Consider the following 27,522-nt stretch of genomic DNA (forward strand, 5'->3'; position numbering starts at 1 on the left):
GGCGGTCCTTTAACTCACCGTATAGTTTGTTTACATGTATAACTTTCTCCGACTTTCTAGGACGTGTTTTATGCCACTTCTTTTTCTGTCTCATTTTGTCCACCAAACTTTTAATGTTGTGCATGAGTGCACAAAGGTGAGTTTTGTTGATGTTATTGACTTGTGTGGAGTGCTAATCAGACATATTTTGTCACTGCATGACTGCAAGCTAATCGATGCTAACATGCTATTTAGGCTAGCGATATGTACATATTGCATCATTATGCCTAATCTGTAGGTATATTTGAGGTCATTTAGTTTCCTTTAAGTCCTCTTAATTAAATTTATATCTCATGACACATGTAATATGGCTTTTAATTTTTTGCGGCTCCAGACAGATTTGTTTTAGTATTTTTGGTCCAATTTGGCTCTTTCAACATTTTGGGTTGCCGACCCCTGGTCTAGACGTATAAGATTTCATGGGATTTAGCGATTAGGAGTGACAGATTGTTTGGTAAACGTATAGCATGTTCTATATGTTATAGTTATTTGAATGACTCTTACCATAATATGTTACGTTAACATACCAGGCACGTTCTCAGTTGGTTATTTATGCCTCATATAACGTACACTTATTCAGCCTGTTGTTCACTATTCTTTATTTATTTTAAATTGCCTTTCAAATGTCTATTCTTGGTGTTGGCTTTTATCAAATACAAACCCCGTTTCCATATGAGTTGGGAAATTGTGTTAGATGTAAATATAAACGGAATACAATGATTTGCAAATCATTTTCAACCCATATTCAGTTGAATATGCTACAAAGACAAACTGATAAACGTTTTTTTTTTGCAAATAATCATTAACTTTAGAATTTGATGCCAGCAACACGTGACAAAGAAGTTGGGAAAGGTGGCAATAAATACTGATAAAGTTGAGAAATGCTCATCAAACACCTATTTGGAACATCCCACAGGTGTGCAGGCTAATTGGGAAAAGGTGGGTGCCATGATTGGGTACAAAAACAGCTTCCCAAAAAATGCTCAGTCTTTCACAAGAAAGGATGGGGCGAGGTACACCCCTTTGTCCACAACTGCGTGAGCAAATAGTCAAACAGTTTAGAACAACGTTTCTCAACCAGCTATTGCAAGGAATTTAGGGATTTCAACATCTACGGTCCATAATATCATCAAAAGGTTCAGAGAATCTGGAGAAATCACTGCACGTAAGCAGCATGGCCGGAAACCAACATTGAATGACCGTGACCTTCGATCACTCAGACGGCACTGTATCAAAAAGCGACATCAATCTCTAAAGGATATCACCACATGGGCTCAGGAACACTTCAGAAAACCACTGTCACTAAATACAGTTCGTTGCTACATCTGTAAGTGCAAGTTAAAGGCCTACTGAAAGCCACTACTACCGACCACGCAGTCTGATAGTTTATATATCAATGATGAAATCTTAACATTATAACACATGCCAATACGGCCGGGTTAACTTATAAAGTGACATTTTAAATTTGCCGCTAAACTTCCGGTTCGAAATGCCTCTGAGGATGACGTATGCGTGTGACGTAGCCCGGGGAACATGGATATGCCTTCCACATTGAAGCCAATACGAAAAAGCTCTGTTTTCATTTCATAATTCCACAGTATTCTGGACATCTGTGTTCGTGAATCTGTTTCAATCATGTTCATTGCATTATGGAGAAAGAAGCTGAGCAAGCAAAGAAGAAAGTTGTCGGTGCGAAATGGACGTATTTTTCGAACGTAGTCAGCAACAACAGTACACAGCCGGCGCTTCTTTGTTTACATTCCCGAAAGATGCAGTCAAGATGGAAGAACTCGGATAACAGAGACTCTAACCAGGAGGACTTTTGACTTCGATACACAGACGCCTGTAGAGAACTGGGACAACACAGACTCTTACCAGGATTACTTTGATTTGGATGACAAAGACGCAGACGTGCTTCTGTGAGTATGCAGCTTTGGCTTCTAAACATTTGATCGCTTGACCGTATGTGCGCAACTTTTTTTTGCATATGTACGTAACTTTTTAAAAATATATAAGCTTTATGAACCTTGGGTTAGGTGAACGGTCTTTTGGGCTGAGTGATTGTGTGTGTTGATCAGGTGTTTGAATTGTATTGGCATGTTCTATGGAGCTAGGAGCTAGCATAGGAGCTAGGAGCTAGCATAACAAACACGCAGGTGTTTTTATGCAGGATTAATTTGTGGCATATTAAATATAAGCCTGGTTGTGTTGTGGCTAATAGAGTAAATATATGTCTTGTGTTTATTTACTGTTTTAGTCATCCCCAGCTGAATACCAGGTACCGTGAGTATGCAGCCTTGGCTGCTAAACATTTGATAGCTTGACCGTACGTGCGCGTCACGTACGTAACTTTTTAAAAATATATGAGCTTTATGAACCTTGGGTTAGGTGAACGGTCTTTTGGGCTGAGTGATTGTGTGTGTTGATCAGGTGTTTGAATTGTATTGGCGTGTTCTATGGAGCTAGGAGCTAGCATAGGAGCTAGCATAACAAACACGCAGGTGTTTTTATGCAGGATTAATTTGTGGCATATTAAATATAAGCCTGGTTGTGTTGTGGCTAATAGAGTATATACCGTAATTTCCGGACTATAAGCCGCACCTGACTATAAGCCGCACCAGCTACATTTAGGGGAAAATACAGATTGCTCCATATATAAGCCGCACCCGACTATAAGCCGCAGGGTTTTGATGTGTAATTAGCGTAGTATATAGGGGTTCCTGCTACCACGGAGGGGATTGTCGGGACAGAGATGACTGTTTGGGAACGCAAAGCGTCCCATTTATTAACAATAAATCTTACAATCATTCAATCAAACTTTCACATTTTTGACATGGCGAACAGCATTCGTGCAGAGTACAAATAATACAACGGTGCAAAGTAATACAAAGTGCTCGCCTGTACGTTATCAAAATAACCAGCCTACCGGTATATGAAAAGTCAGTCTTTAATCATTGTGTCATCGTCTTCCTCCTGCGTACTAAAACCACCGAAATCCTCTTCGTCGGTGTCGGAGAAGAGCAGGCCGTAAATAAGCCGCACCCTTGTATAAGCCGCAGGGACCAGAACGAGGGGAAAAAGTAGCGGCTTATAGTCCGGAAATTACGGTATATGTCTTGTGTTTATTTACTGTTGTAGTCATTCCCAGCTGAATATCAGGTACCGTGAGTATGCAGCCTTGGCTGCTAAACATTTGATAGCTTGACCGTATGTGCGCGTCACGTACGTAACTTTTTAAAAATATATAAGCTTTATGAACCTTGGGTTAGGTGAACGGTCTTTTGGGCTGAATGATTGTGTGTGTTGATCAGGTGTTTGAATTGTATTGGCGTGTTCTATGGAGCTAGGAGCTAGCAGAGGAGCTAGGAGCTAGCATAACAAACACGCAGGTGTTATTATGCAGGATTAATTTGTGGCATATTAAATATAAGCCTGGTTGTGTTGTGGCTAATAGAGTATATATATGTCTTGTGTTTATTTACTGTTGTAGTCATTCCCAGCTGAATATCAGGTCACCCCCGGCTCTCACAGCATCTTCCCTATCTGAATAGCTTCAACTCCCCACTAGTCCTTCACTTGCACTTTACTCATCCACAAATCTTTCATCCTCGCTCAAATTAATGGGGAAATTGTCGCTTTCTCGGTCCGAATCTCTCTCACTTCATGCGGCCATCATTGTAAACAATAGGGAACTTTGCGTATATGTTCAACTGACTACGTCACGCTACTTCCGGTAGGGGCAAGCCTTTTTTTTATCAGATACCAAAAGTTGCAATCTTTATCGTCGTTGTTCTATACTAAATCCTTTCAGCAAAAATATGGCAATATCGCGAAATGATCAAGTATGACACATAGAATAGATCTGCTATCCCCGTTTAAATAAAAAAAATTCATTTCAGTAGGCCTTTAAAACTCTACTATGCAAAGCCAAAGCCATTTATCAACAACATCCAGAAACGCCGCCAGCTTCTCTGGGCCCGAGATCATCTAAGATGGACTCATGCAAAGTGGAAAAGTGTTCTGTGGTCTGACGAGTCCACATTTCAAATTGTTTTTGGAAATATTCGACATTGTGTCAACCGGACCAAAGGGGAAGCAAACCATCCAGACTGTTATCGACGCAAAGTTCAAAAGCCAGCATCTGTGATGGTATGGGGGTGCATTAGTGCCCTAGACATGGGTAACTCACACATCTGTGAAGGCACCATTAATGCTGAAAGGTACATACAGGTTTTGGAACAACATATGCTGCCATCTAAGCACCGTCTTTTTCATGGACGCCCCTGCTTATTTCAGCAAGACAATGCCAAGCCACATTCAGCACATGTTACAACAGCGTGGCTTTGTAAAAAAAGAGTGCGGGTACTTTCCTGGCCCGCCTGCAGTCCAGACCTGTCTCCCATCGAAATGTGTGGCGCATTATGAAGCGTAAAATACGACAGCGGAGACCCCGGACTGTTGAACGACTGAAGCTCTACATAAAACAAGAATGGGAAAAAATTCCACTTTTAAAGCTTCAACAATTAGTTTCCTCAGTTCCCAATCGTTTACTGAGTGTTGTTAAAAGAAAAGGTGATGTAACCCAGTGGTGAACATGACCTTTCCCAACTACTTTGGCACATGTTGCAGCCATGAAATTCTAAGTTAATTATTATTTGCAAAAAAAAAAAAAAAAAAATGTATGAGTTTGAACATCAAATATGTTGTCTTTGTAGTGCATTCAATTGAATATGGGTTGAAAAGGATTTGCAAATCATTGTATTCCGTTTATATTTACATCCAACACAATTTCCCAACTCATATGGAAACGGGGTTTGTATTATGTTGGGCAAGAGTTAAGTGTATGTGTAAAAAGTGGACACACTCACTGTCACAGCTCATTGGCATTAAAGCTACAGACACAAAACTGCATTCACCCTGCACGGCTAACTAAAAACACTTTTCAAAAGGTCTAAAGTCCAGCATCAATGCTGACACACATGTTGGAGGACTTCCCCGTCTGAGGTCCCAGGAAATGTACACAATATGTCAATAAATTGATGATTAAACGGCGGCGTCACCAACCAGGGAAGGTTGAACGCTGCAGTCGGCGGTCGTCTCCTCCTCCGAGAAAAGTAGGAGGTCTTTGGTCAGCACGGCCACCGCCCTCAGCATGAAGGACACAAACAGGTTGAGATGGATGTAGTTCCTCATGCAGTGCAGCCTCCTACACACACACACACACACACACACACACACACACACACACACACACACACACACACACACACACACACACACACACACACACACACACACACACACACACACACACACACAGAGAGAGAGAGGAATGTGTTGTTTATACACGTGTCAGGCAGTGAAAGTGGATGACGGTTGTAACGTATGTAAACATGCTAAATGTTAGCCAATGAACAGCTGGAGGTGATCCAGGATGGACTGCTGGCTAGAACTGTGTGCATACTTGCCAACCCTCCCGTTTTTAGCGGGAGAATCCCGATATTCAGCGCCTCTCCCGACAACCTCCCGGCAGAGATTTTCTCCCGACACACTCCCGGCAGAGATTTTCTCCCTACAAACTCCCGGTATTCAGACGGAGCTGGAGGCCACGCCCCCTCCAGCTCAATGCGGACCTGAGACTGAGTGGGGACAGCCTGTTCTCACGTCCGCTTTCCCACAAAATAAACAGCTTGCCTGCCCAAAGACGTCATAACATCTAGGGCTTTTATAGAGTGCACAACTGCGCACACAACAAGGAGACGAAGCAGAAGAACGAGGAAATTACAGACATGGCGGCCGAAATGATATACTCATCATGAACGGAGAAGTTAAACAGGACAATACTGCCATCTGATGGATAGCCACTGGAACACTGAAATCCAAGTATTTTTTTTTCTTCTATGTACCGGTAAATAAAATAAATATATATATATATAGCTAGAATTCACTGAAAGTCAAGTATTTCATATATATATATATATATATATATATATATATATATATATATATATATATGAAATATATATGAAATACTTGAGTTGGTGAATTCTAGCTGTAAATAACCACGCCCCCAACCACGCCCCCCGCCCCTAACCCCCACCCCACCCCCGACCAAGCCCCCCCACCTCCCGATATTGGAGGTCTCAAGGTTGGCAAGTATGACTGTGTGTGTGTGTGTGTGTGAGTGTGAGAGTGTGAGAGAGAGAGTTTGTGAGAGAGAGTGGGTGAGTCAGAGTGAGAGAGTGTGACAGAGTGAGTGAGTGAGAGTGTGTGTGAGAATATGAGGGAGAGTGTGTGTGTGTGAGAGTGAGAGAGAGAGAGAGTGTGAGAGAGTGTGTGTGTGAGAGAGAGAGAGTGAGCGTGTGTGTGAGTGAGCGAGCGAGCGAGCGTGAGTGAGTGTGTAATAGAGAGTGTGAGTATGTGATAGAGTGAGTGGGTGAGTGAGAGAGAGTGAGTGTGAGAGAGAGAGAGAGAGAGAGAGTGTGAGAGAGTGAGAGTGTGAGAGAGAGCGAGAGAGAGTGAGGGAGAGAGTGAGTGTGTGAGAGTGTGTGTAGAGAGTGAGAGAGAGTGTGTGAGCGAGAGTGTGTGCGTGTAAGTGTGTGAGAGAGTGTGTGTGAGAGTATATGAGGGAGAGAGTGTGTGTGAGAGTGAGAGAGAGTGTAAGAGAGAGCGTGTGTGAGAGTGTGTGTGTGTGAGAGAGAGTGCGTGTGTGTGAGTGAGCGAGTGTGTGTGTGAGTGAGCGAGCGTGTGTGTGTGTGTGTGTGAGTGAGCGAGCGTGTGTGTGTGAGTGTGTGTGTGTGTGTGTGAGAGTGAGTGAGTGTGTGTGTATGTGAGAGTGAGTGAGTGAGTGAGTGTGTGTGTGAGTGAATGAGGGAGTGAGCAAGTGTGTGAGTGAGCGAGTGAGTAAGCGTGTGTGTGCGAGTGTGTGTGTGTGTGTGTGTGAGTGAGTGAGTGTGTGTATGTGAGAGTGAGTGAGTGAGTGAGTGTGTGTATGTGAGAGTGTGAGAGAGAGTGCGTGTGTGAGTGAATGAGGGAGTGAGCAAGTGTGTGTGTGTGAGTGAGTGAGTGAGCAAGCGTGTGTGTGCGAGTGTGTGCGTTTGAGTGAGTGTGAGTGTGTGTGTGTATGTGAGAGTGAGTGTGTGAGTGAGTGAGTGAGTGCGTACCTGAAGAGGCAGATGAGGAGGGTGCTGGTGATCAGGCTAACGAGGGACAAGCTGTGTCCCAAAGTTGAGAGAACCATCACCACTTTGTAGAAAAGCAGCTGACAAAACCAAACAAGGAAAGAAAAAAGTGGCACAAAACATCACATTTAGTGAGCATCAAAGGATTTGTTCCAGATTTTCTGGCTTTTTCTTTGGCTTTTCCTGCCTTTTGTGCAAAAAAAGAGCAACCTCAAGGACAAGCAGACTTGTCACTTACAGTGAGGTCGACAGGGCCTAGCTTCTTTTTACACTTCAATGAAAACATCCACCCAACTCCAATTTTTTCGTTAAAGTTAAGACTGACGAGTTATTGTTTGACAGTGCTTAACTTCTTCTTACACTTGCAAGACAGGCGACACGTATGAGGAGCAACTGCCACTCAACTTTTCATCAAACTTGAAGTTTTACAACTTTTGTGTTTTTTGGCTATTGGCAGAGCTGAACTTTTTTACTCTTAAACAGTTAAACATGTTCAAAAAATGAGACACATCTTCCCTGTAACTCAACTTTATGTAACATTTAGTTTGAATTAAGACAGCTCTTACCCAGCTGTAAAAAGTAGTTTAAAAAGTGAGTGTAATGCATGTTTCACTAATAACTATTATAACCAGTGAAAATATTCACTCCATGGAAATGATATTGATGGTCAAATAAAATGAAAGCATTAATTATTAATATAACAATGGGTGTTTATCAAATTTAAAGACAACAAAATTATAGGATTTTAATGCACTTTTTACTTTTAGAAAATAGTGTAATTTATTAAAATGTTTTGAGAATAATTGTTCAGATATTTTTCCATAATTTTTTAAAATATATATTTTAGACTAGAACACTCATGTTGGATGACATTAAAGTGTTTAATTATAAAATATGCATTGAAAAAAATGGTCAAAAATTAGGAAAATGCAAAAAAACTGCTAAACTGTTAATCCTAAAACATTTTAATAAATGACGATTTAATAGTAAAAAATACATACAAATCCTATAATTGGTTGTCTAGGGTCCACATGTTAGTAAAAAAATTATGTAAATGCAATATCAAAGAATCTAAATTGCTAAACTATTCATCTTTTAACATTTTAATAAATGACAATATTTTTTGAAAGTAGAAAATATATTAAAGTCCTATAATTTTGTTGTCTACCCTTTATATATTAGTACAAAAAATTATGAAACTACAAACAAAATCTAAACTGCCAAACTATTAAACTTAAAATATTTTAATAAAGGACAATATTTTTTCAAAGTAAACAAAACATAAAAGTCCTATAATTGTGTTGTCTTTGGTTTATACTGTATATTAGTAAAAAATAAGAAAAATGCAAAATGAATAAAATACAATCCAAATTAATTTACTTAATCTTAAAATATTGTAATAAATGACAATATTTAAACAGTAAAAACATACATAAGTCCTGTAATGTTGTTGTCTTTGGTTTATATATTAGTAAAACATGAGAAAAATGCTAAATTAAATAAAAAATTAGAACTAATAAACTTTTAATCTTAAAATATTTTAATAAATGACAATATTTAAACAGTAAAAAAATACATAAAAGTCCTATAATTTTGTTGTCTTTGGTTTATATATTAGTAAAACATGAGAAAAATGCTAAATTAAATAAAAAATAAGAACTAATAAACTCTTAATCTTAAATTATTTTAATAAATGACAATATTTAAACAGTAAAAAAATACATAAAAGTCCTATAATTTTGATGTCTTTGGTTTATATATTAGTAAAAAATGAGAAAAATGCACACAAAAAAAATCACAACGAATAAACTTTTAATCTTAAAATACTTTTCTAAATGACAATATTTAAACAGTAAAAAAAAATACATAAAAGACCTATAATTGTGTTTTTTAGAGTTTATAAAATTAGTCTAAAAAAATTAATACTTTTTATATTTAACGAGTCCACAAAGGCAGAAGTTCTGTCCTGACCTCAAACACACACACACACACACACACACACACTTAACAAAATTAACTCCGCCTCCTCGTCCACTCACACAGCTGTTGTACTTTTATGAGCCACTTTAGTTAAAGATGTCCATTTTTGGAGACATTTTGTCTTTTTCTGCTTGTTTAGTTCTGGCTTGTGCAATAACACACACACACACACACACACACACACACACACACACACACACACACACACACACACACACACACACACACACACACACACACGACTCTATCTCATCTGCAGTGATGCACTTGAGGATGTTCGTGACTGAAATTGATCTTCATGTTGTCTCGTTATGACGCTGCCTTTTTCAATGTGATCATGTGACCAGCGCCTGGCACAAAGATGGTGGTCAGCGTCTCACTCTGCACCTTAAAGCAGAGCCAGTGGGCGCCTGGCCCCAACTAAACACTTTCCAGATGGAAAAGCTCACAGCAGGAAGCAAACAGAAGCTGAAATCTCACACACACACACACCTGATGGATCTGGAGACGCTCACATGCCAGCTGTGTGTGTGTGTGTCAATTCATCATGCGATCCAACATGGCGTAAGAATGTATTTGTTGACATCATAGAAACCTCCGACCTACATTAGCGCCACGCTGTTTACTCAGGCGGCCATCCTTCACAGCCGTACAGGAAGTGAGCGCTTTACCCGGCGGCCATGTTGGAATCAAGGCTAGCGCTAAAAATGTCCCATGCATCGTAAGTGCGTTTTAAACGTGGCGCGGGGTCGTCATGGCAACAAACCAGCTCACCTGGTCAGGTTGGTCCTCCGTGGTGTTGGACGAGCAGGCCACGGCGATGACGGGGTAGACGTCCGACCAACCTTCCTGTGTGCACTTCCTGCTCAGGGTCCCTGCGGGGGCGAGGGGGGGGGTCAAAGTTCAGTCGCATCACTTCTTTAGAGCAGTGTTTTTCAACCTTTTTTGAGCCAAGGCACATTTTTTTCATTAAAAAAATATGGAGAAATACCAGCAGAAAAGGTTAAAAAATGAAACTCCACCAGTTTGTCGTGCCTTATTTTGAGTTTGTTGTTGTTTCCTGTGTGTAGTGCTTTAGTTCCTGTCTTGCGCTGTTATTTTGGTGACCCTTCCTGTTCAGTTGGTGTTCTCCTGTATCAGCTTCACGCCTTCTTTTGAGTGCTCTTGCCCGCACCTGCTTTGTTTTCGCAATCAAGACTATTTAAGTTGTGCGTACGCTATCCTTCTTTGTGGGGACACTGTTGATTGTCATGTCATGTACGGATGTTCTTTGTGGACGCCGTCTTTGCTCCACACGCTGTAAGTTTTTGCTGTCGTCCAGCATTCTGTTTTTGTTGACTTTGTAGCCAGTTCAGTTTTACTTTTGTTTTACATAGCCATCCCTAGGGCTGGGCGTTATATTGATATACTCGATATATCGCGGGTTTGTCTCTGTGCGATATAGAAAATGACTATATCGTGATATTGGAGTATACGTTCTCACGCAGTTGCTTTTAGCTGCGAGCATTACACTACAGCAGTGGTTCTTAACCTTGTTGGAGGTACCGAACCCCACCAGTTTCATATGCGCATTCACCGAACCCTTCTTTAGTGAAAAAAAATTATATATATATATATATATATATATTAGTTATATGTTTTTTTTTACCGGTGCACAACATGAACCATGCATGAACATCACCTTGTTCAAACAACAAAACCAACACAGTGCATGAACTCACAACAAATTACACACCTGCAAATCAGTGTGACTTCTGCTGTTGCCGTATCCATAATAAGCCGATAGGGAGAAGTTTTTATTTACACAATGAGTCGGGTGTGTCTCGACCTCCGCGGCGGAGGGTCCGCCGAACCCCTGAGGCCGACTCACCGAACCCCTAGGGTTCGATCGAACCCAGGTTAAGAACCACTGCACTACAGGCTCTTCCCACTCCTTCTTGTCTGTCCTTCTCACAGACAGCAAGCGCACCTTCTTACATACGTCACATACTGTCACGTCATACGTCACATACGTATACGCCCTCGCGGAGCAGAGAGGTAGCAGCAGGCACGTGCACACATAGGGCCCTATGGGTGCTTGAGCCCCTGCCCTTTTTTGCCTCGTCTTAAAAAGTGCCCTCTGCCTGTGTGTGTGTTTTTTTTTCTTTTTTTTTTTCTTTAAACAACATTAATAAATTCCTGTCAGGGATGTAAAAAAAAAATTTAAAAAAAAAAACAGCGGTACAAAAACTCCACGTTTTCTTGTAATACCGGGTTGTTTGAGCCTGCCGCTTCCGACAGAGAGAGAGAGAGAGGGCGAGTGAGTGAGTAAGTGAGGAGAGAGAGCCAACTGCGCCCCTGAGACGTGACAGTGGAGCAACTTGAACCTGTGAGTTATGGTCTATTCGCCGTCCACTTATTCAGCATCTAATATGGGTAATATTTCAGAAAAACGCTGTATTATTCTATTATTCAATGTGTCAGCTTCTGTTTTTGCCGGACGTCGGAGCACGGCGCATCAATTGAGCACGGCACATCAAGTCCGCACAGAGCAGAGCGGATCGTGCGGGACAGGAAGTAGTGTAGAAATTACAAAATAAAACACCGGGTTCATTTTCAAAATAAAATGCACTGTGTTTACGGCGGATCACATTTTTCTCACAGTAGAGTTTTAGATATAAAGTTTATTGTGACTTTGCTATTACTGTGTGGGTTAACAAAATAATAATAATAATAATAATGATAATAATAACAATAATAATAATAAGAAGAATGATAATAATAATAATTATTATTATTATTATTAATAATAATAATAATTTCAGCATTCTGGGGATATAAGATGTAGGTTATCTGTTAGGAATATTGCCATCTGTATTTAAACTTGATTCATGTTGATTATGCCTGCAGCACAATGCCAAAAAAAGAAAGGATACAGTCCTCTACTGGCCCCTGGTCCATATTTTTGGCCCTGTATTGCGTTTCAGTTGTTTAGTCTGAGCATTAAGTGAGAAAGACCATAAGTTACAACTTGATGGTGTTTTCATCAAGTTAAGGGAAGAAGGACAGATTTTCACATTGAAGTTTTTTCCATTTGGGTATTTAATTTTAAATTTAAATTATTTTTTTTCAAAGTTCATGTTGCACTGTTCAATGTTCAATATTAAAGTGCCTATCTTTAACAATAAATAGCCTAATAATAAACCAGTGTTTTGTTGCTTTTCATGTCTTCCAAGCCTATGATAATGTGAATTAACTCATTATGACCATAATTTGTTGACACAAAAGAAATGGCAATCACTTTTACCTACAAAGGACACACAGCTAAGTAGTTAGCTTCCTATTAGCAAATTTAATTTTACATTAATTTCCATATTGTGTAAAGGACCAAAAAAAAAATTCCTGCCCCCGCCCCTCTATAATCATGTGCACGTCCCTGGGTAGCAGCATGGGTAACGTTAGGTGTGATGCTAGCGGAGTGGTGCGAGCGGTAATACGAGAGAAAGAAGGTGCGAATCTGGTAACAAATGAAGGAATAATTAATTCCCAAGAAAAACAGCAGGGGGTCCATCGTCTGGCGGTGGTTTGGCTTCAAGTGGGAATATGTCGAACAGACAACCGTAATTTGTCAAGTGTGGGGGAAAAGCATTGCTACAAAAAGTAGCATTACTGCTAATATGTAGCATCATTTGAAAAGTCACCCGCTAGAGAATGAAGAGTGCTTACTCCGCATGTCAACGTCTCCGTTCGATGCCCATCCATCCATACATCCATCCATCCATCCATCTTCTTCCGCTTATCCGAGGTCGGGTCGCGGGGGCAGCAGCCTAAGCAGGGAAACCCAGACTTCCCTCTCCCCAGCCACTTCGCCCGTTCGATGCCACACCATCAAAATGCCGAGGCAAACATTTCCACATCAACACCGTATGACAAAAAATGCCAACAACAGAAGGAGATAACGTCCGCAGGAACCTACCACATAGCGAAGGACATACACTATTTGACTTCCTATTATGCAGCTCATTTTTATTTGACACTTATTGAAATATCTTGTGTGACATCATGCACAAAAGTGCACTTTATTTGTTTTAAACTATTGTAGTGGCGTTCTGTACAAAAAGTGCACTTTAATTTAGTGTTGTTTTGATATGTCATCTTAGTGACATCATGCACAAAAGTGCACTAATACCTTGTTTTAAAATGTCTGACAATTTTGCACTTTCTGTTTGGAAATTACATGAATGTTTGTGCCACTGCTTAATAACTGTTTAATAAATACACTTTTGCTAAATTGACTTAGTTGTGATTTCCCTCACTGCATGAACGTTTAAAATGAGCATATATTAAAGCATTATGAAGAAGAATGTTTTAATGTAGACACATAGAATCATCATACTGCTGTGATTATATGCATCAAGTGTTCATTCAAGGCTAAGGCAAAATATCCAGATATATATCGTGTATCGTGACATGGCCTAAAAATATCGAGATATTAATAAAAGGCCATATCGCCCAGCCCTAGCCATCCCTATGCTTCAGTGCCTTATCCTAGCGGGAATTGCCTTTTGTTCATTTTTGGTTTAAGCGTTACATACCTTTTTACCTGCATGCTGTCTACCGCTGTGCTCTGCATACTGGGATCACGACAAACCATCCTCGACGCTTTCCGGCTTCTACAAAGCAATGAAGTACCTGCTGCCACCTACTGATAGAGTATTACAAGATGACCCTGCCAAGCTCTACACAGCACAGGCACTACACAACGGAACATTGTTATGATTATTGATTTGCAAAAAGTATTTTTCGGGACCAATTAGGTGAAGTTGCTTCATTTCTCACGGCACACTAGACAACATCTCACGGCACACTGGTTGAAAATCACTGCTTTAGAGCAACGCAATCAAGAGTGACACTTTTCTTTTTTTGTCTGAGGTTAGCTAGCTGGCTAGCATCAAGCTAGGCAAATATTTACATCTGGCCGCTGCTCGTGCTTTATCGGAAGTCTCAGCGTTGGCAGAGCGTGCTCGCCGAACGTGCTTTTGTAAACAACTTGATTTATTCCCAGACTGCGGCCTCAAGCAGGCCGTGCCCTACTCCAGCTGAGTCAAGTGTGTTGTTCAGAAATGTGCCTTGATACTGAAATTTGGACAATTTAAAAGCTCTTTTAAAATCCCTACTGTGGCCATTTTGTGTGTGAATTTAATGCCAACTCTTTTTGCACTCTAGAAGCGCTATTATGTACTTTATACATTTTGAAAAATCACTGGTGCAACATAACAGATGTCATATTTCACCATACTTGCCAACCCTCCCGATTTTCCCGGGAGACTCACAAATTTCAGTGCCCCTCCCGAAAATCTCCCTCCAGATTTCCACCCGGACAACAATATTGTGGGCGTGCCTTAAAGGCACTGCCTTTAGCGTCCTCTACAACCTGTCGTCACGTTTAATATTCCTCCTTACAAACAGCGTGCCGGCCCAGTCACATAATATATGTGGCTTTTACACACACATAAGTGAATGCAAGGCATACTTGATCAACAGACATACAGGTCACACTGAGGGTTGCCATATAAACAACTTTAACACTGTTACAAATATGCGCCACACTGTGAACCCACACCAAACAAGAATGACAAACACATTTCGGGAGAACATCCGCACCGTAACACAACAGAACAAATACCCAGAACCCCTTGCAGCACTAACTGTTCCGGGATGCTACAATATACACCCACCGCTACCACCAAACCTCACCCACCTCAAACCCGCCCCCCGCCATCTCCCGAATTCGTAGGTCTCAAGGTTGGCAAGTATGTATATCACACACAACGCAACAATAAGGAGTGGACATAAATGTTAGCAATGCTAGCTTAGCTACATGCTAACGTTACACTCACCCTTTGGACAGCAACATCATGCTAGGTTAGCCTGTTGTATTTGTCAAAGAAAAGAAAAGGCTACATAGCGGACTGACGGAGAGCTGGCAGAGCTCCAGACGGAATTTTAAGTTATATTCAATAAAAATGGAAAGTCTGGCGTTCAGGCTGTCACTCACCACGGCCTCCTCCACACCCTGAGTGCGTGCACATACACAAAAGAAGTCCCAGAAACCCAGAAAAGCAACTAACAATATTTAGACCTGTTAAAGTTAAAGTTAAAGTACCAATGATAGTCACACACACACGAGGTATAGCGAAATTATTCTCTGCATTTGACTCTGCACTTGATCACCCCCTGGGAGGTGAGGGGAGCAGTGAGCAGCAGCGGTGGCCACGCCCAGGAATAATTTTTGGTGATATAACCCCCAATTCCAATTCCTCGATAGAATATAAATTCAATGAAAGCCAACGGTGGTAGCTACAATTTGCCACATTGCTATTATTAGCTGACAACAACAAAGCTAATGCGTGTGTATTGTAGTTTACATTTCTTAAAGCCACACTTTTGGAAGTTAGCGCCCTCTAGGCATGTTGCAAACTGTCCTGATTTGATCAAATGCAGTGCCTCTTGAGAGTATTCACGGTCCTTTACTTTTTACACATTTTCTTTTGTTACAGGCTTACCGTATTTTTCGGACTATAAGTCACAGTTTTTTTCAGTTTGGCCGGGGGAGCAACTTATGTGTGAAATTATTAACACATTACCGTAAAATATCAAATAATATTATTCAGCTCATTCACGTAAGAGACTAGACGTATAAGATTTCATGGGATTTAGCGATCAGGAGTGACAGATTGTTTGGTAAACGTATAGCATGTTCTATATGTTCTAGTTATTTGAATGACTCTTACCATAATATGTTACGTTAACATACCAGGCACCTTCTCAGTTGGTTATTTATGCCTCATATAACGTTCACTTATTCAGCCTGTTGTTCACTATTCGTTATTTATTTTAAATTGCCTTTCAAATGTCTATTCTTGGTGTTGGGTTTTATCAAATACATTTCCCCCAAAAATGCGACTTATACTCCAGTGCGACTTATATATGTTTTTTTCCTTCTTTATTATGCATTTTCGGCTGGTGCGACTTATACTCCGGAGCGACTTATACTCCGAAAAATGCGGTATTTCAAAATGGAATAAATTAATTTTTGTCCCCAAAATTCTACACACAATACCCCATAACGTGAACATTTTTGCAAATTCATTAAAACACAAAAACTGACACATAAATAAGTATTCACAGCCTTTGCTAAATACTTTGTTGATGCACCTTTGGCAGCAATTACACCCTCATGTTAGGGCTGGGCGATATATGGAATATACTCGATATATCGCGGGTTTGTCGGCATTGTTTCCTGTGTGTAGTATTTTAGTTCCTGTCTTGAGCTGTTATTTTGGTGACCCTTCCTGTTTTGTTGGTGTTCTCCTGTAGCAGCTTCACGCCTTCCTTTGAGTGCTACTGCCCGCACCTGCTTTGTTTTCGCAATCAAGACTATTGAAGTTGTGCGTACGCTATCCTTCTTTGTGGGTACACTGTTGATTGTCATGTCATGTACGGATGTGCTTTGTGGACGCCGTCTTTGCTCCACACGCTGTAAGTTTTTGCTGTCGTCCAGCATTCTGTTTTTGTTGACTTTGTAGCCAGTTCAGTTTTACTTTTGTTTTACATAGCCATCCCTAGGGCTGGGCGATATATCGATATACTCGATATATCGCGGGTTTGTCTCTGTGCGATATAGAAAATGACTATATCGTGATATTGGAGTATACGTTCTCACGCAGTTGCTTTTAGCTGCGGGCATTACACTACAGGCTCTTCTCACTCTTTCTTGTCTCTCCTTCTCACAGAGACGTTAACAAGCGCACCTTCTTACATACGTCACATACTGTCACGCGTGCAAAGTCATACGCCCTTGCCGAGCAGAGAGGTAGCGACATGGTAACGTTAGCTGTGATGCTAGCAGAGTGGTGCGAGTGGTAATACGAGAGAGAGAGGGTGTGAATCTGGTAACAAATGAAGGAAGAATTAATTCCCAAGAAAAACATCGTCTGGCGGTGGTTTGGCTTCAAGTGGGAATATGTCGAACAGACAACCGTAATATGTCAAGTATGCGGAAAAAGCGTTGCTACAAAAAGTAGCATTACTGCTAATTCGTAGGATCATTTGAAAAGTCACCCACTAGAGAATGAGGAGTGTTTGAAACTCTGCATGTCAACATCTCCGGCTGGTGCCACACCCAACAAAATGTCCAAGCAACCATTTCCACATCAACACTGTATGAAAAAATAGTCAACAACAGAAGGAGATAACGTCCGCAGGAACCTACCACATAGCGAAGGACATACACTATTTAATTTCCTATTATGCAACTCATTTTTATTTGACACTTATTGACATATCTTGTGTGACATCATGCACAAAAGTGCACTTTATTTGTTTTAAACTATTGTAGTGGCGTTCTGTACAAAAAGTGCACTTTAATTTAGTGTTGTTTTGATATGTCATCTTAGTGACATCATGCACAAAAGTGCACTAATAGCTTGTTTTAAAATGTCTCTGACAATCTTGCACTTTCTGTTTTGGAAATGACATGAATGTTTGTGCCACTGCTTAATAACTGTTTAATAAATACACTTTTAGTTGTGATTTCCCTCTCTCCGTGAAAGTTTAAAATGAGCATATATTAATGCAGTATGAAGAAGAATGTTTTAATGTAGACACATAGAATCATCATACTGCTGTGATTATATGCATCAAGTGTTCATTCAAGGCTAAAGCAAAATATCGCAATATATATCGTGTATCGTGACATGGCTTAAAAATATCCAGATATTAATAAAAGGCCATATCGCCCAGCCCTATCTCAAGTCTTTTTGAATATGATGCCACAGCCTTGGCACACCTATATTTGGGCAGCTTCACCCATTCCTCTTTGCAGCACCTCTCAATCTATATCAAGTTGGGTGGGGAGCGTTGGTTTTCATCCATGATCTCACTGCAGCAAACCACCAATCAGGCCAGACGGAAGCCATTTCTTAGTTAAAAGTTTGCCAACATGCACCTGAAAGACTCCCAGACCATGAGAAACTCAATTCTCTGGTCTGTCGAGACAAAGATTGAAGTCTTTGGCATGAATGCCAGGCGTCATGTTTGGAGGAGACCATCACCAGGCCAATATCATCCCTACAGTGAAGCGTGGTGGTGGCGGCATCATCCTGTGGGGATGGTTTTCAGCGGCAGGAACTGGGAGACTAGTCAGGATAGAGGGAAATATGAATGCAGCAATGTACAGAGACATCCTGTATGAAAACCATCGCTGCCCATCCGATCTGATGAAGAATGGGTGAAACTGCCCGAAGATAGGTGTGCCGAGCTTGTGGCATCGTGTTCAAAGAGACTTGAGGCTGTAATTGCTGCCAAAGGTGCATCAACAAAGTATTGAGTAAATGCGGTTAAAATTTATGTACATGTCATTTTTTTGTTTTAATATATTCACTAAAGAAAATTAAAAAAAACGTTCACATTGTCATTATGGGGTATGGTGTGTAGAATTTTGAGGACAAACATGAATTTATTCCATTTGGAAATAAGGATGTAACATAACAAAATGGGGCAAAAGTGGATACGTTCCGGCTGCACTGTGAGGCAATTTTGCAGTCAGGAAGCTAACACTTAATGACGAGCTGCTAACTGCAGCTAGCTAGCTCCCAGCTAACAAAGGAACACTCGTGTGCAACGTTCCCTCTAAGGTGCGCGCCTGTGCAATTGCGCACTGCTCAAGCGTCCTCTGCGCACGGCAAATCTATGCCGCGCACAAAATCAAATAAAAAATTAAGCGCATAACAATTTTGGACACACGGACACGACAGAGAAAACAGTTTCCGTCATCATTGTTCAAATATTGTAACGTCTGTCGAGACGCTTCGAGGACATGAATTCCATCCATCACTTTACTGAGCAAAACTCTTTGTTGTCGGCCACAAACACATCACCAAAACATTAGTAAAAAAAATGTTATCTAGCAAAACTGGTCATTTTCTGCAGTACAAACCAGACCAAAAGCAACTTTGAGCAGCCGCTCGCTCTTTCTCACTTGCGCCAACACATGCACATATGGCACTTAGCCAGTGATGCGTTTACAGCCACACAAAAAGTCGGACAACTCCAACTCCACACATAAAGTGTCATTCCAGGTCGTTATACTATCATTTACCAATCAAATGTGTGCTTATTCTAGTGTCATTTATTAGGAATCTTAATTTATAAATATTAATCATGAAATGCTGTTAGTACATTAATTAAATACTAATAAAAATATATTTTTTACAAACAGGAAGTTGCAGGCATGTACACATGATCCCCTGCTTACATCTCATTGTGCAACATGTGAATGTTTTAATGGGAACTAAATGAAATGTCTGAAAGGGCTACAAACTATTTCCAAAGCAGGACCTCCACCCAGACAAACAATACAAGTACACAGTTCATGAAAAACAATATTTGTTGTTATTGTCATTGTAAGTGGGCCTAAACACTTATATTAGAAATGGAAATGACTGCTGTTATTTGATTATAATAATAAGAGAATGTTGTCTGTCTATCTGTGTTGGCCCTGCGATGAGGTGGGGACTTGTCCAGGGTCGAATGCAGCTGAGATAGGCTCCAGCACCCCCCGCGACCCCGAAAGGGACAAGCGGTAGAAAACGGATGGAGATGGAACTTGTTATTTAGTCAGGTTTGGGCCAGGTGTGCTGCTGGTGTAGCCACAGTGTGCACGTCTGATGTCGCTCACATGGGCTCCACTGAATGCTCAGGGAGTTTTTGCCTTTGCTCACACATGAACAATTAGAGGGAACATTGCTGGTGTGTGCGTTCTGACTTGCCGTTCTTTCCAAACAAGTGCAGGAGAGGCGACGGGCAGGGGAGGGTCACCACTTCGCCAACCGCCGCGCTGTCCCAACACGAAACGTTGTCCCACTCGCCGTCACATCCTGTAGCGTCACAGAGGACAATCATTATTAATATTATTATTATTATTATTATTACTGGTATCATTTGGCTGCAACAGGTGACGGCGAGGTGCACCTGAGGGGGGCGCTGTGAGCCTCTGCAGGCGAGCGTGACACTCGTCGCTGGCTCGCTTCATCTCCCAGGCGAAGTGGCAGTGAGGAAACCTTCCATCAGCCTGTCGGCGACGGGAGGAAATAAATATTTGGAAAGTGACGTTTTCACCTCCCGGCCAGAAAGACATTGACGCCTGCTACAGTCAAAAGTTCACTTTGATAAACGCAGCTTTGTGGACTAAAGTTCACGTGTGTGTGTGTGTGTGTGTGTGTGTGTGTGTGTGTTTCCATGTTTCACAATAAAAAGTTACTTTGGAGACGCAGCAGATGTTACACTTTTATCACATGAATTGACTCTTGCAAGAAATCTATGCATTTTTTTTGTTAGTACGTCAACTTTCAGTGTGTGTTTCCACCAACACTCGACAGCAGTTAAGGCCTGTCAGTGTGTTTAACCCACCATTCATGTGTGTGTGTGTGTGTGTGTAAACAGTTGGTTGGTGGACACTTGAAATGATAAAGTTTTAGCAGCCAGCGTGAAGATAAAGTGGAGCAAACATTAACTAGAAGCACTAACATTGCTTTAACGCAGCGCTTCCCAATTATTTTCTGTCAGGCCCCCCCAAGGGATGGAATGTTTTTCACGACCCCCCTGAAGATTTTTTTTCTTTCATCTGTATTTTTCAATATAGTTTTTTTACTAACACTAAAGATGCTATTATACCATTGGGGGCGGGAGCGGGGGGGAGCTCGCCCTCACTGTTTAAGAAGCACTGCAGTTAAAGGCCTACTGAAAGCCACTACTACCGACCACGCAGTCTGATAGTTTATATATCAATGATGAAATCTTAACATTGCAACACATGCCAATACGGCCGGGTTAACTTATAAACTGCAATTTTAAATTTCCAGCTAAACTTCCGGTTGAAAACGTCTATGTATGATGACGTATGCGCGTGACGTCAATCGTTGAAGCGGAAGTATTCGGACACCATTGAATCCAATACAAAAAGCTCTGTTTTCATCTCAAAATTCCACAGTATTCTGGACATCTGTGTTGGTGAATCTTTTGCAGTTTGTTTAATGAACAATGGAGACTGCAAAGAAGAAAGTTGTAGGTGGGATCGGTGTATTAGCGGCTGGCTGCAGCAACACAAACAGGAGGACTTTGAGGTGGATAGCAGACGCGCTAGCCGCCGCTAGCCGCCGACCGCATCGGTGATCGGGTGAAGTCCTTCGTCTCGCCGTCGATCGCTGGAACGCAGGTGAGCACAGGTGTTGATGAGCAGATGAGGGCTGGCTGGCGTAGGTGGATAGCTAATGTTTTTAGCATAGCTCTGTGAGGTCCCGCTACTAAGTTAACTTCAATGGCGTTGTTAGCAACAGCATTGTTAAGCTTCGCCAGGCTGGAAAGCATTAACCGTGTAGTTACAGGTCCATGGTTTAATAGTATTGTTGATCTTTGGTCTATCCTTTCAGTCAGGGGTTTATTTCTTTTGTTTTTATATGCAGTTAAGCCCGATGCTATCACGTTAGCTCCGTAGCTAAAGTGTTTCGCCGATGTATTGTCGTGGAGATAAAAGTCACTGTGAATGTCCATTTCGCGTTCTCATCTCTCATTTTCAAGAGGATATAGTATCCGAGGTGGTTTAAAATACAAATTTGTGATCCACAATAGAAAAAGGAGAGAGTGTGGAATCCAGTGAGCCCTTGTACCTAAGTTACGGTCAGAGCGAAAAAAGATGCGTCCTGCACTGCACTCTAGTTCCTCTCACGTGTTCCTCATCACTCTCACGTGTTCCTCATCCACAAATCTTTCATCCTGGCTTTCTCGGTCCAAATCGCTCTCGCTGCTGGTGTAAACAATATGTGAGACGCCTTTCAACCTGTGACGTCACGCTCATTCATTGGCGATCACTCGAAGCGAGTATGATAGTCCTCCCGTTGGTGAGTCTGGTCATCTGTGGGTCCTCAGGTGGCTGTAGAGGCCAATCCGTGATCCACGGACTCTATTGCAGTGGGGGCATATGTGCGTGATTGTCGTGGTAGTAGTGGTGGTTGTGGTGGTGGTCTGAGGAGCTGTTTTGGTAGTGGATCTCTCCCTTCTTTGTTGCCTCCTGGTTTCCGCGGCACGGTGGAGGTCCTTTTCTAATTGTGCTGTGCCTTCATGGACCATCCTGCTCCACAAAACCCTCTGGTGGGCAGCATCCTCCCAGGTGTTGAGGTTGAAGCAGCATTTCCTCAGGTGGATTTTGAGGTTATCTTTAAACCGCTTCTTCTGCCCCCCTTGGGTGCGTTGTCCTTCCGTCAGTTGTCTGTACAACATCTGTTTTGGAAGGCGACTGTCTGGCATGCGAATTACATGACCTGTCCATCGCAGCTGGTGCCGAATGACATTTGTAGTGATGTTAGCTTCCTTCAGAACACTAATGTTGGTACGCCTATCTTCCCAGCTGATCCTGAGGATCTTGCGGAGACATCGCTGGTGGTGCTGCTCCAGAGCCTTCAGGTGTCTGCTGTAGGTGGTCCAACTATCAGCCCCGTAGAGCAGAGTGGGCAGAACTACAGCTTTATATACGAGAAGCTTGATGTTGGTCTGGATGACCCGATTCCCAAAAACTATTTTCTTGAGCTTAGCAAAAGCTGCGCTGGCACAACCTATGCGGTGGTGGATCTCGGCATCGATGACAGCTCTCGTTGAAAGAAGACTGCCAAGATAAGCGAAATGCTCCACGTTTTCCAAGATGTTGTTGTCCACATAAATTGTGGAGGGTTGGTAGGGTGTGTCAGGGGCCGGTTGGTACAGGATCTGAGTCTTCTTTATGTTGATGTCAAGTCCCAGGAGTCGGTACGCTCTGGCAAAAGCATCCATGATGTTCTGGAGGTCCAACTCAGAATGAGCAACAAGAGCATTTGTCATCTGCGTACTGAAGCTCTGTAATGGAGGATATAAGCACCTTGCTTTTTTAGCAAGGTGACATCACGCTACTTCCGGTACAGGCAAGGCTTTTTTTATCAGCGACCAAAAGTTGTGAACTTTATCGTCGATGTTCTCTACTAAATCCTTTCAGCAAAAATATGGCAATATCGCGAAATGATCAAGTATGACACATAGAATGGATCTGCTATCCCTGTTTAAATAAAAATATGTCATTTCAGTAGGCCTTTAACGAGCTGTTTGGGACTTGCTCCGTTAAATTTTTTTGGAGACTTAATTTTCACGCCCCCCCCCCTCAAAAGGAGGTTTATTTATTTTCTGCCAGCCCCCCCCCCCCCCCCCCCCCCCAAAAGGAACTGATTGGGTTTTTTTTATGCATTCCAACTTGTAAATAAAAACTTGCTTACAGCGGAGCCATTGGGAGCTCCATTTTTCCGCCCTTAAAATCCGATAAATAACCATTCAAAAAGCGCCAACAGTACTCCATTTTCATTTCGTGACTTGAATATTAACCAAGTAGTACCATATTTTTTGGAGTATAAGTCGCACCGGCCAAAAATGCATAATAAAGAAGGAAAAAAACATATATAAGTCGCACTGGAGTAAAAGTTGCATTTTTGGGGGAAATGTATTTGATAAAAGCCAACACCAAGAATAGACATTTGAAAGGCAATTTAAAATAAATAAAGAATAGTGAACAACAGGCTGAATAAGTGTACGTTATATGAGGCATAAATAACCAACTGAGAACGTGCCTGGTATGTTAACGTGACATATTATGGTAAGAGTCATTCAAATAACTATAACATATAGAACATGCTATACGTTTACCAAACAATCTGTCACTCCTAATCGCTAAATCCCATGAAATCTTATACGTCTAGTCCAGTGGTTCTTAACCTGGGTTCGATCGAACCCCAGGGGTTCGGTGAGTCGGCCTCAGGGGTTCGGTGGAGCCTCCGCCGCGGAGGTCAAGACACACCCGACTCATCGTGTAAATAAAAACTTCTCCCGACTCATCGTGTAAATAAAAACTTCTCCCTATCGTCGTATTACGGATAAGGCAACAGCAGAAGTCACACTAATTTTCAGGTGTGTAATTTGTTGTGAGTTTATGCACTGTGTTGATTTTGTTCTTTGAACAAGGTGATGTTCATGGTTCATTTTGAGCACCAGTAAAAAAAACATATAACTTTGTCTTGAATTTGAAAAAAAAAAACATTTTATTTTTCACTAAAGAAGGGTTCAGTGAATGTGCATATAAATCCGGTGGGGTTCGGTACGTCCAACAAGGTTAAGAACCACTGGTCTAGTCTCTTACGTGAATGAGCTAAATAATATTATTTGATATTTTACGGTAATGTGTTAATAATTTCACACATAAGTCGCTCCTGAGTATAAGTCGCACCCCCGGCCAAACTATGAAAAAAACTGCGACTTATAGTCATAAAAATACGGTAGTGATATTGTTATTATAAGCGCTAACGCAGACAAACTATTTATAGCGGCGCAGTGATTCAGCTCGGTCGCCGTGATCTCTTAGACTTAAACTTCCTTTTTATTGTCATTAAAATTTTAACTTTACAGTACAGATAAGAACGAAATTCTTCCGTGCCTCTCTACAATGATGGCATTAACACACTTTTTGTGTCTTTTTACGCATTGAAATCAGAAAGGACACGCATTTCCGGAAGTCTGCGCGTCCTGGGGACGCGGATTTTTTTTTTTTTTTTTTTTAACAACCCTGCCTTTTCCGGGTCAAAGCTCAGGTTTGCTTGTTTTTTTTTATCGATTATCGCTTTCCGCCGGTGTTTTGTTTATATTTGCCGGTGTTGTGCCAAAATGTGATTGCCCGCCAAAAATAGATTTCCTTCGCGGGAGCGCGCACCGCTGGCTAAACCTGCATTGCTTGGCTTGGTCTGTCCACAGCGGATTACTAGGTGTGAGACTAACACTTTATCTTCCTAGTTATTGCAAGGCTACATGTTTGACATTATTTAAGCATTTATCGTGTCTGGAAAATGAGAGTTTGCCATTCCTGTGGTATTGACATTTAATGTGACGAGACCTCTTTCTTGTTTGGTACATATATTTTTAACTTCTTCTTGCACATAATAAATATTTATAAAGTGTTTGGATGTATTCATTTATGTCAAATTTTCATTAAATGTAATATTCCCACACAAAAAGTGATTCAACGTAATATTTTGATATTTACACATCGCATATTTACACACAGATATTTGACTAGAATACCCTTATGAGCATTACATATAGGGCTGCAACTAACGATTAATTTGATAATCGATTAATCTGTCGATTATTACTTCGATTAATCGATTAATAATCGGATAAAAGAGACAAACTACATTTCTATCCTTTCCAGTATTTTATTGAAAAAAAAACAGCATACTGGCACCATACTTATTTTGATTATTGTTTCTCAGCTGTTTGTACATGTTGCAGTTTATAAATAAAGGTTTATTTAAAAAAAAAAAAAAAATAAATAAATAAATAAATAATTAAATAAACCTCTGCGCATGCGCATAGCATAGATCCAACGAATCGATGACTAAATTAATCGGCAACTATTTTTATAATCGATTTGTTGTTGCAGCCCTCTTTACATATATCAAAATCGAGTACCTACTGTACTGTTTACTTGTTGAAATACCCTTCAAATCAATTTTTGGCAGTAGCAAAGTGGTCGTTTGGGTAGATATTAGCTCTAAAAAGGGTATTTCAACAAGTAAACAGTACAGTAGGTACTTGATTTTGATATATGTGATGCCCATAAGGGTATTCTAGTAAAATATGTAGAGATGAGATGTGTAAGTGGTCCTCGTCAGCCACAGATCTTTGATTTTGGGGCGGTAGCAGTAAAGTTTAGATCCATGAAGGAAATAATTAAGTGGATGAATGTTTATAACTGAATACATTTACATATGCATAAAAATGTGTTTTCTTTTGTAGTATTTTTTTTAATGAATTAAGTAACGTTTATGACAACCTTTTTCCAAAACACAATGTAGAATGTAAATAAATAAATGATAAATGGGTTATACTTGTATAGCGCTTTTCTACCTTCAAGGTACTCAAACCGCTTTGACAGTATTTCCACATTCACCCATTCACACACACATTCACACACTGATGGCGGGAGCTGCCATGCAAGGCGCTAACCAGCAGCCATCAGAGACAAAGGGTGAAGTGTCTTGCCCAAGGACACAACGGACGTGACTAGGAAGGTAGAAGGTGGGAATTGAACCCCAGTAACCAGCAACACTCCGATTGATATAACGAGATAGAACAGATATAACGAGATATAACCTGTTTTCAAAACAATAACAAAAAATTGAGACCCCATTTTTATGACTTGATGGGGTCCCTGGGACCCCATTTTGAACATTCCTAGCGCCAACACTGTCCCTGTGTTTACATCATCGAGTGGTCTGCTGCTACCTCGCTTCCTTGCTCCCTGTAAGTTTATTCTAGATCATAAATCATGCATCTCACCTGGACAGAAGAAGTCTGAGGACGTATTCCGACAAGTTGGTACATTTTGACAGCCATTTAGGACCCAGAAATGGTGAGAACGACACGAAAACGACACTTGGTCCCCCCACTCCGTTTCTTCGTGAGGATTATGAGACATGTTTCATCTAAATGGGAATATATGAACATCCTAGCAGGCGGCAGTGATGTTTTATTATGTTTGTTGGCTCTCATGAAGTCTGCAGTAGAAAAAAAGCAAATGTGATGCGTTTATGAAATTAATGCGTCGCGTATGCTTAAAATACGTAAATATTAAATGTTATTATAAATGTGCTTGTTACTACATAATGCATATAAAACCCTAAAGGAGGTGATTGGATGTTTTAGGGGCTTTATAGGCAGAATTGAAAAGCTCCCATAGGCTCCATTGTAAGCGGACTTTTGATCAAATGTATTTAATATTTACAATCCATCCGTCGTCACGTCTTTCATATTGATTGTAAACGATTGCCAAAGTAAAAAAAATAAAAGTCTTATGAGAAAAAGTATTGATTGATTGATTGATTGAAACTTTTATTAGTAGATTGCACAGTACAGTACATATTCCGTACAATTGACCACTAAATGGTAACACCCGAATACGTTTTTCAACTTGTTTAAGTCGGGGTCCACTTAAATTGATTCATGGTAGTAGGTCCTTGTAAGAATCATTCCTTGAGATGGGAGACGATATCTTAACAACATATACACAAATGAGACCATGATGCACTCGTTACAAAATAACTTTCCTTGAGATGTTAAAGTACTTGGAAAGAAGGAAGGAGATGAGAAAGTGACGTCATGCACGAAATGAGAAGGTGAGGATGCAGATGAGACAATGACTGACCTCATGCAGGAG

The 27,522-nt window shown here is 40.9% G+C and overlaps 1 protein-coding gene across 3 annotated transcripts in view; it reads right to left on the minus strand.

Moving 5' to 3' along the window:
• Positions 1-27,522, minus strand: part of LOC133629755 (vasoactive intestinal polypeptide receptor 2-like) — a 48,972-nt gene that overhangs the window by 10,150 nt on the left and 11,300 nt on the right. For all 3 annotated transcript variants that reach the window (XM_062020718.1, XM_062020719.1, XM_062020721.1), the window contains exons 2-6: positions 20,214-20,313; positions 20,012-20,119; positions 9,975-10,075; positions 7,203-7,300; positions 5,104-5,245 (exon numbers count right to left, since the gene is read on the minus strand). In XM_062020718.1, the coding sequence (XP_061876702.1) occupies positions 5,104-5,245; positions 7,203-7,300; positions 9,975-10,075; positions 20,012-20,119; positions 20,214-20,313 (549 nt within the window). The remainder of the gene's footprint in view (positions 1-5,103; positions 5,246-7,202; positions 7,301-9,974; positions 10,076-20,011; positions 20,120-20,213; positions 20,314-27,522) is intronic.

Source organism: Entelurus aequoreus, linkage group LG15, assembly GCF_033978785.1.
Source record: "Entelurus aequoreus isolate RoL-2023_Sb linkage group LG15, RoL_Eaeq_v1.1, whole genome shotgun sequence".
Lineage (NCBI taxonomy): Eukaryota > Metazoa > Chordata > Actinopteri > Syngnathiformes > Syngnathidae > Entelurus > Entelurus aequoreus.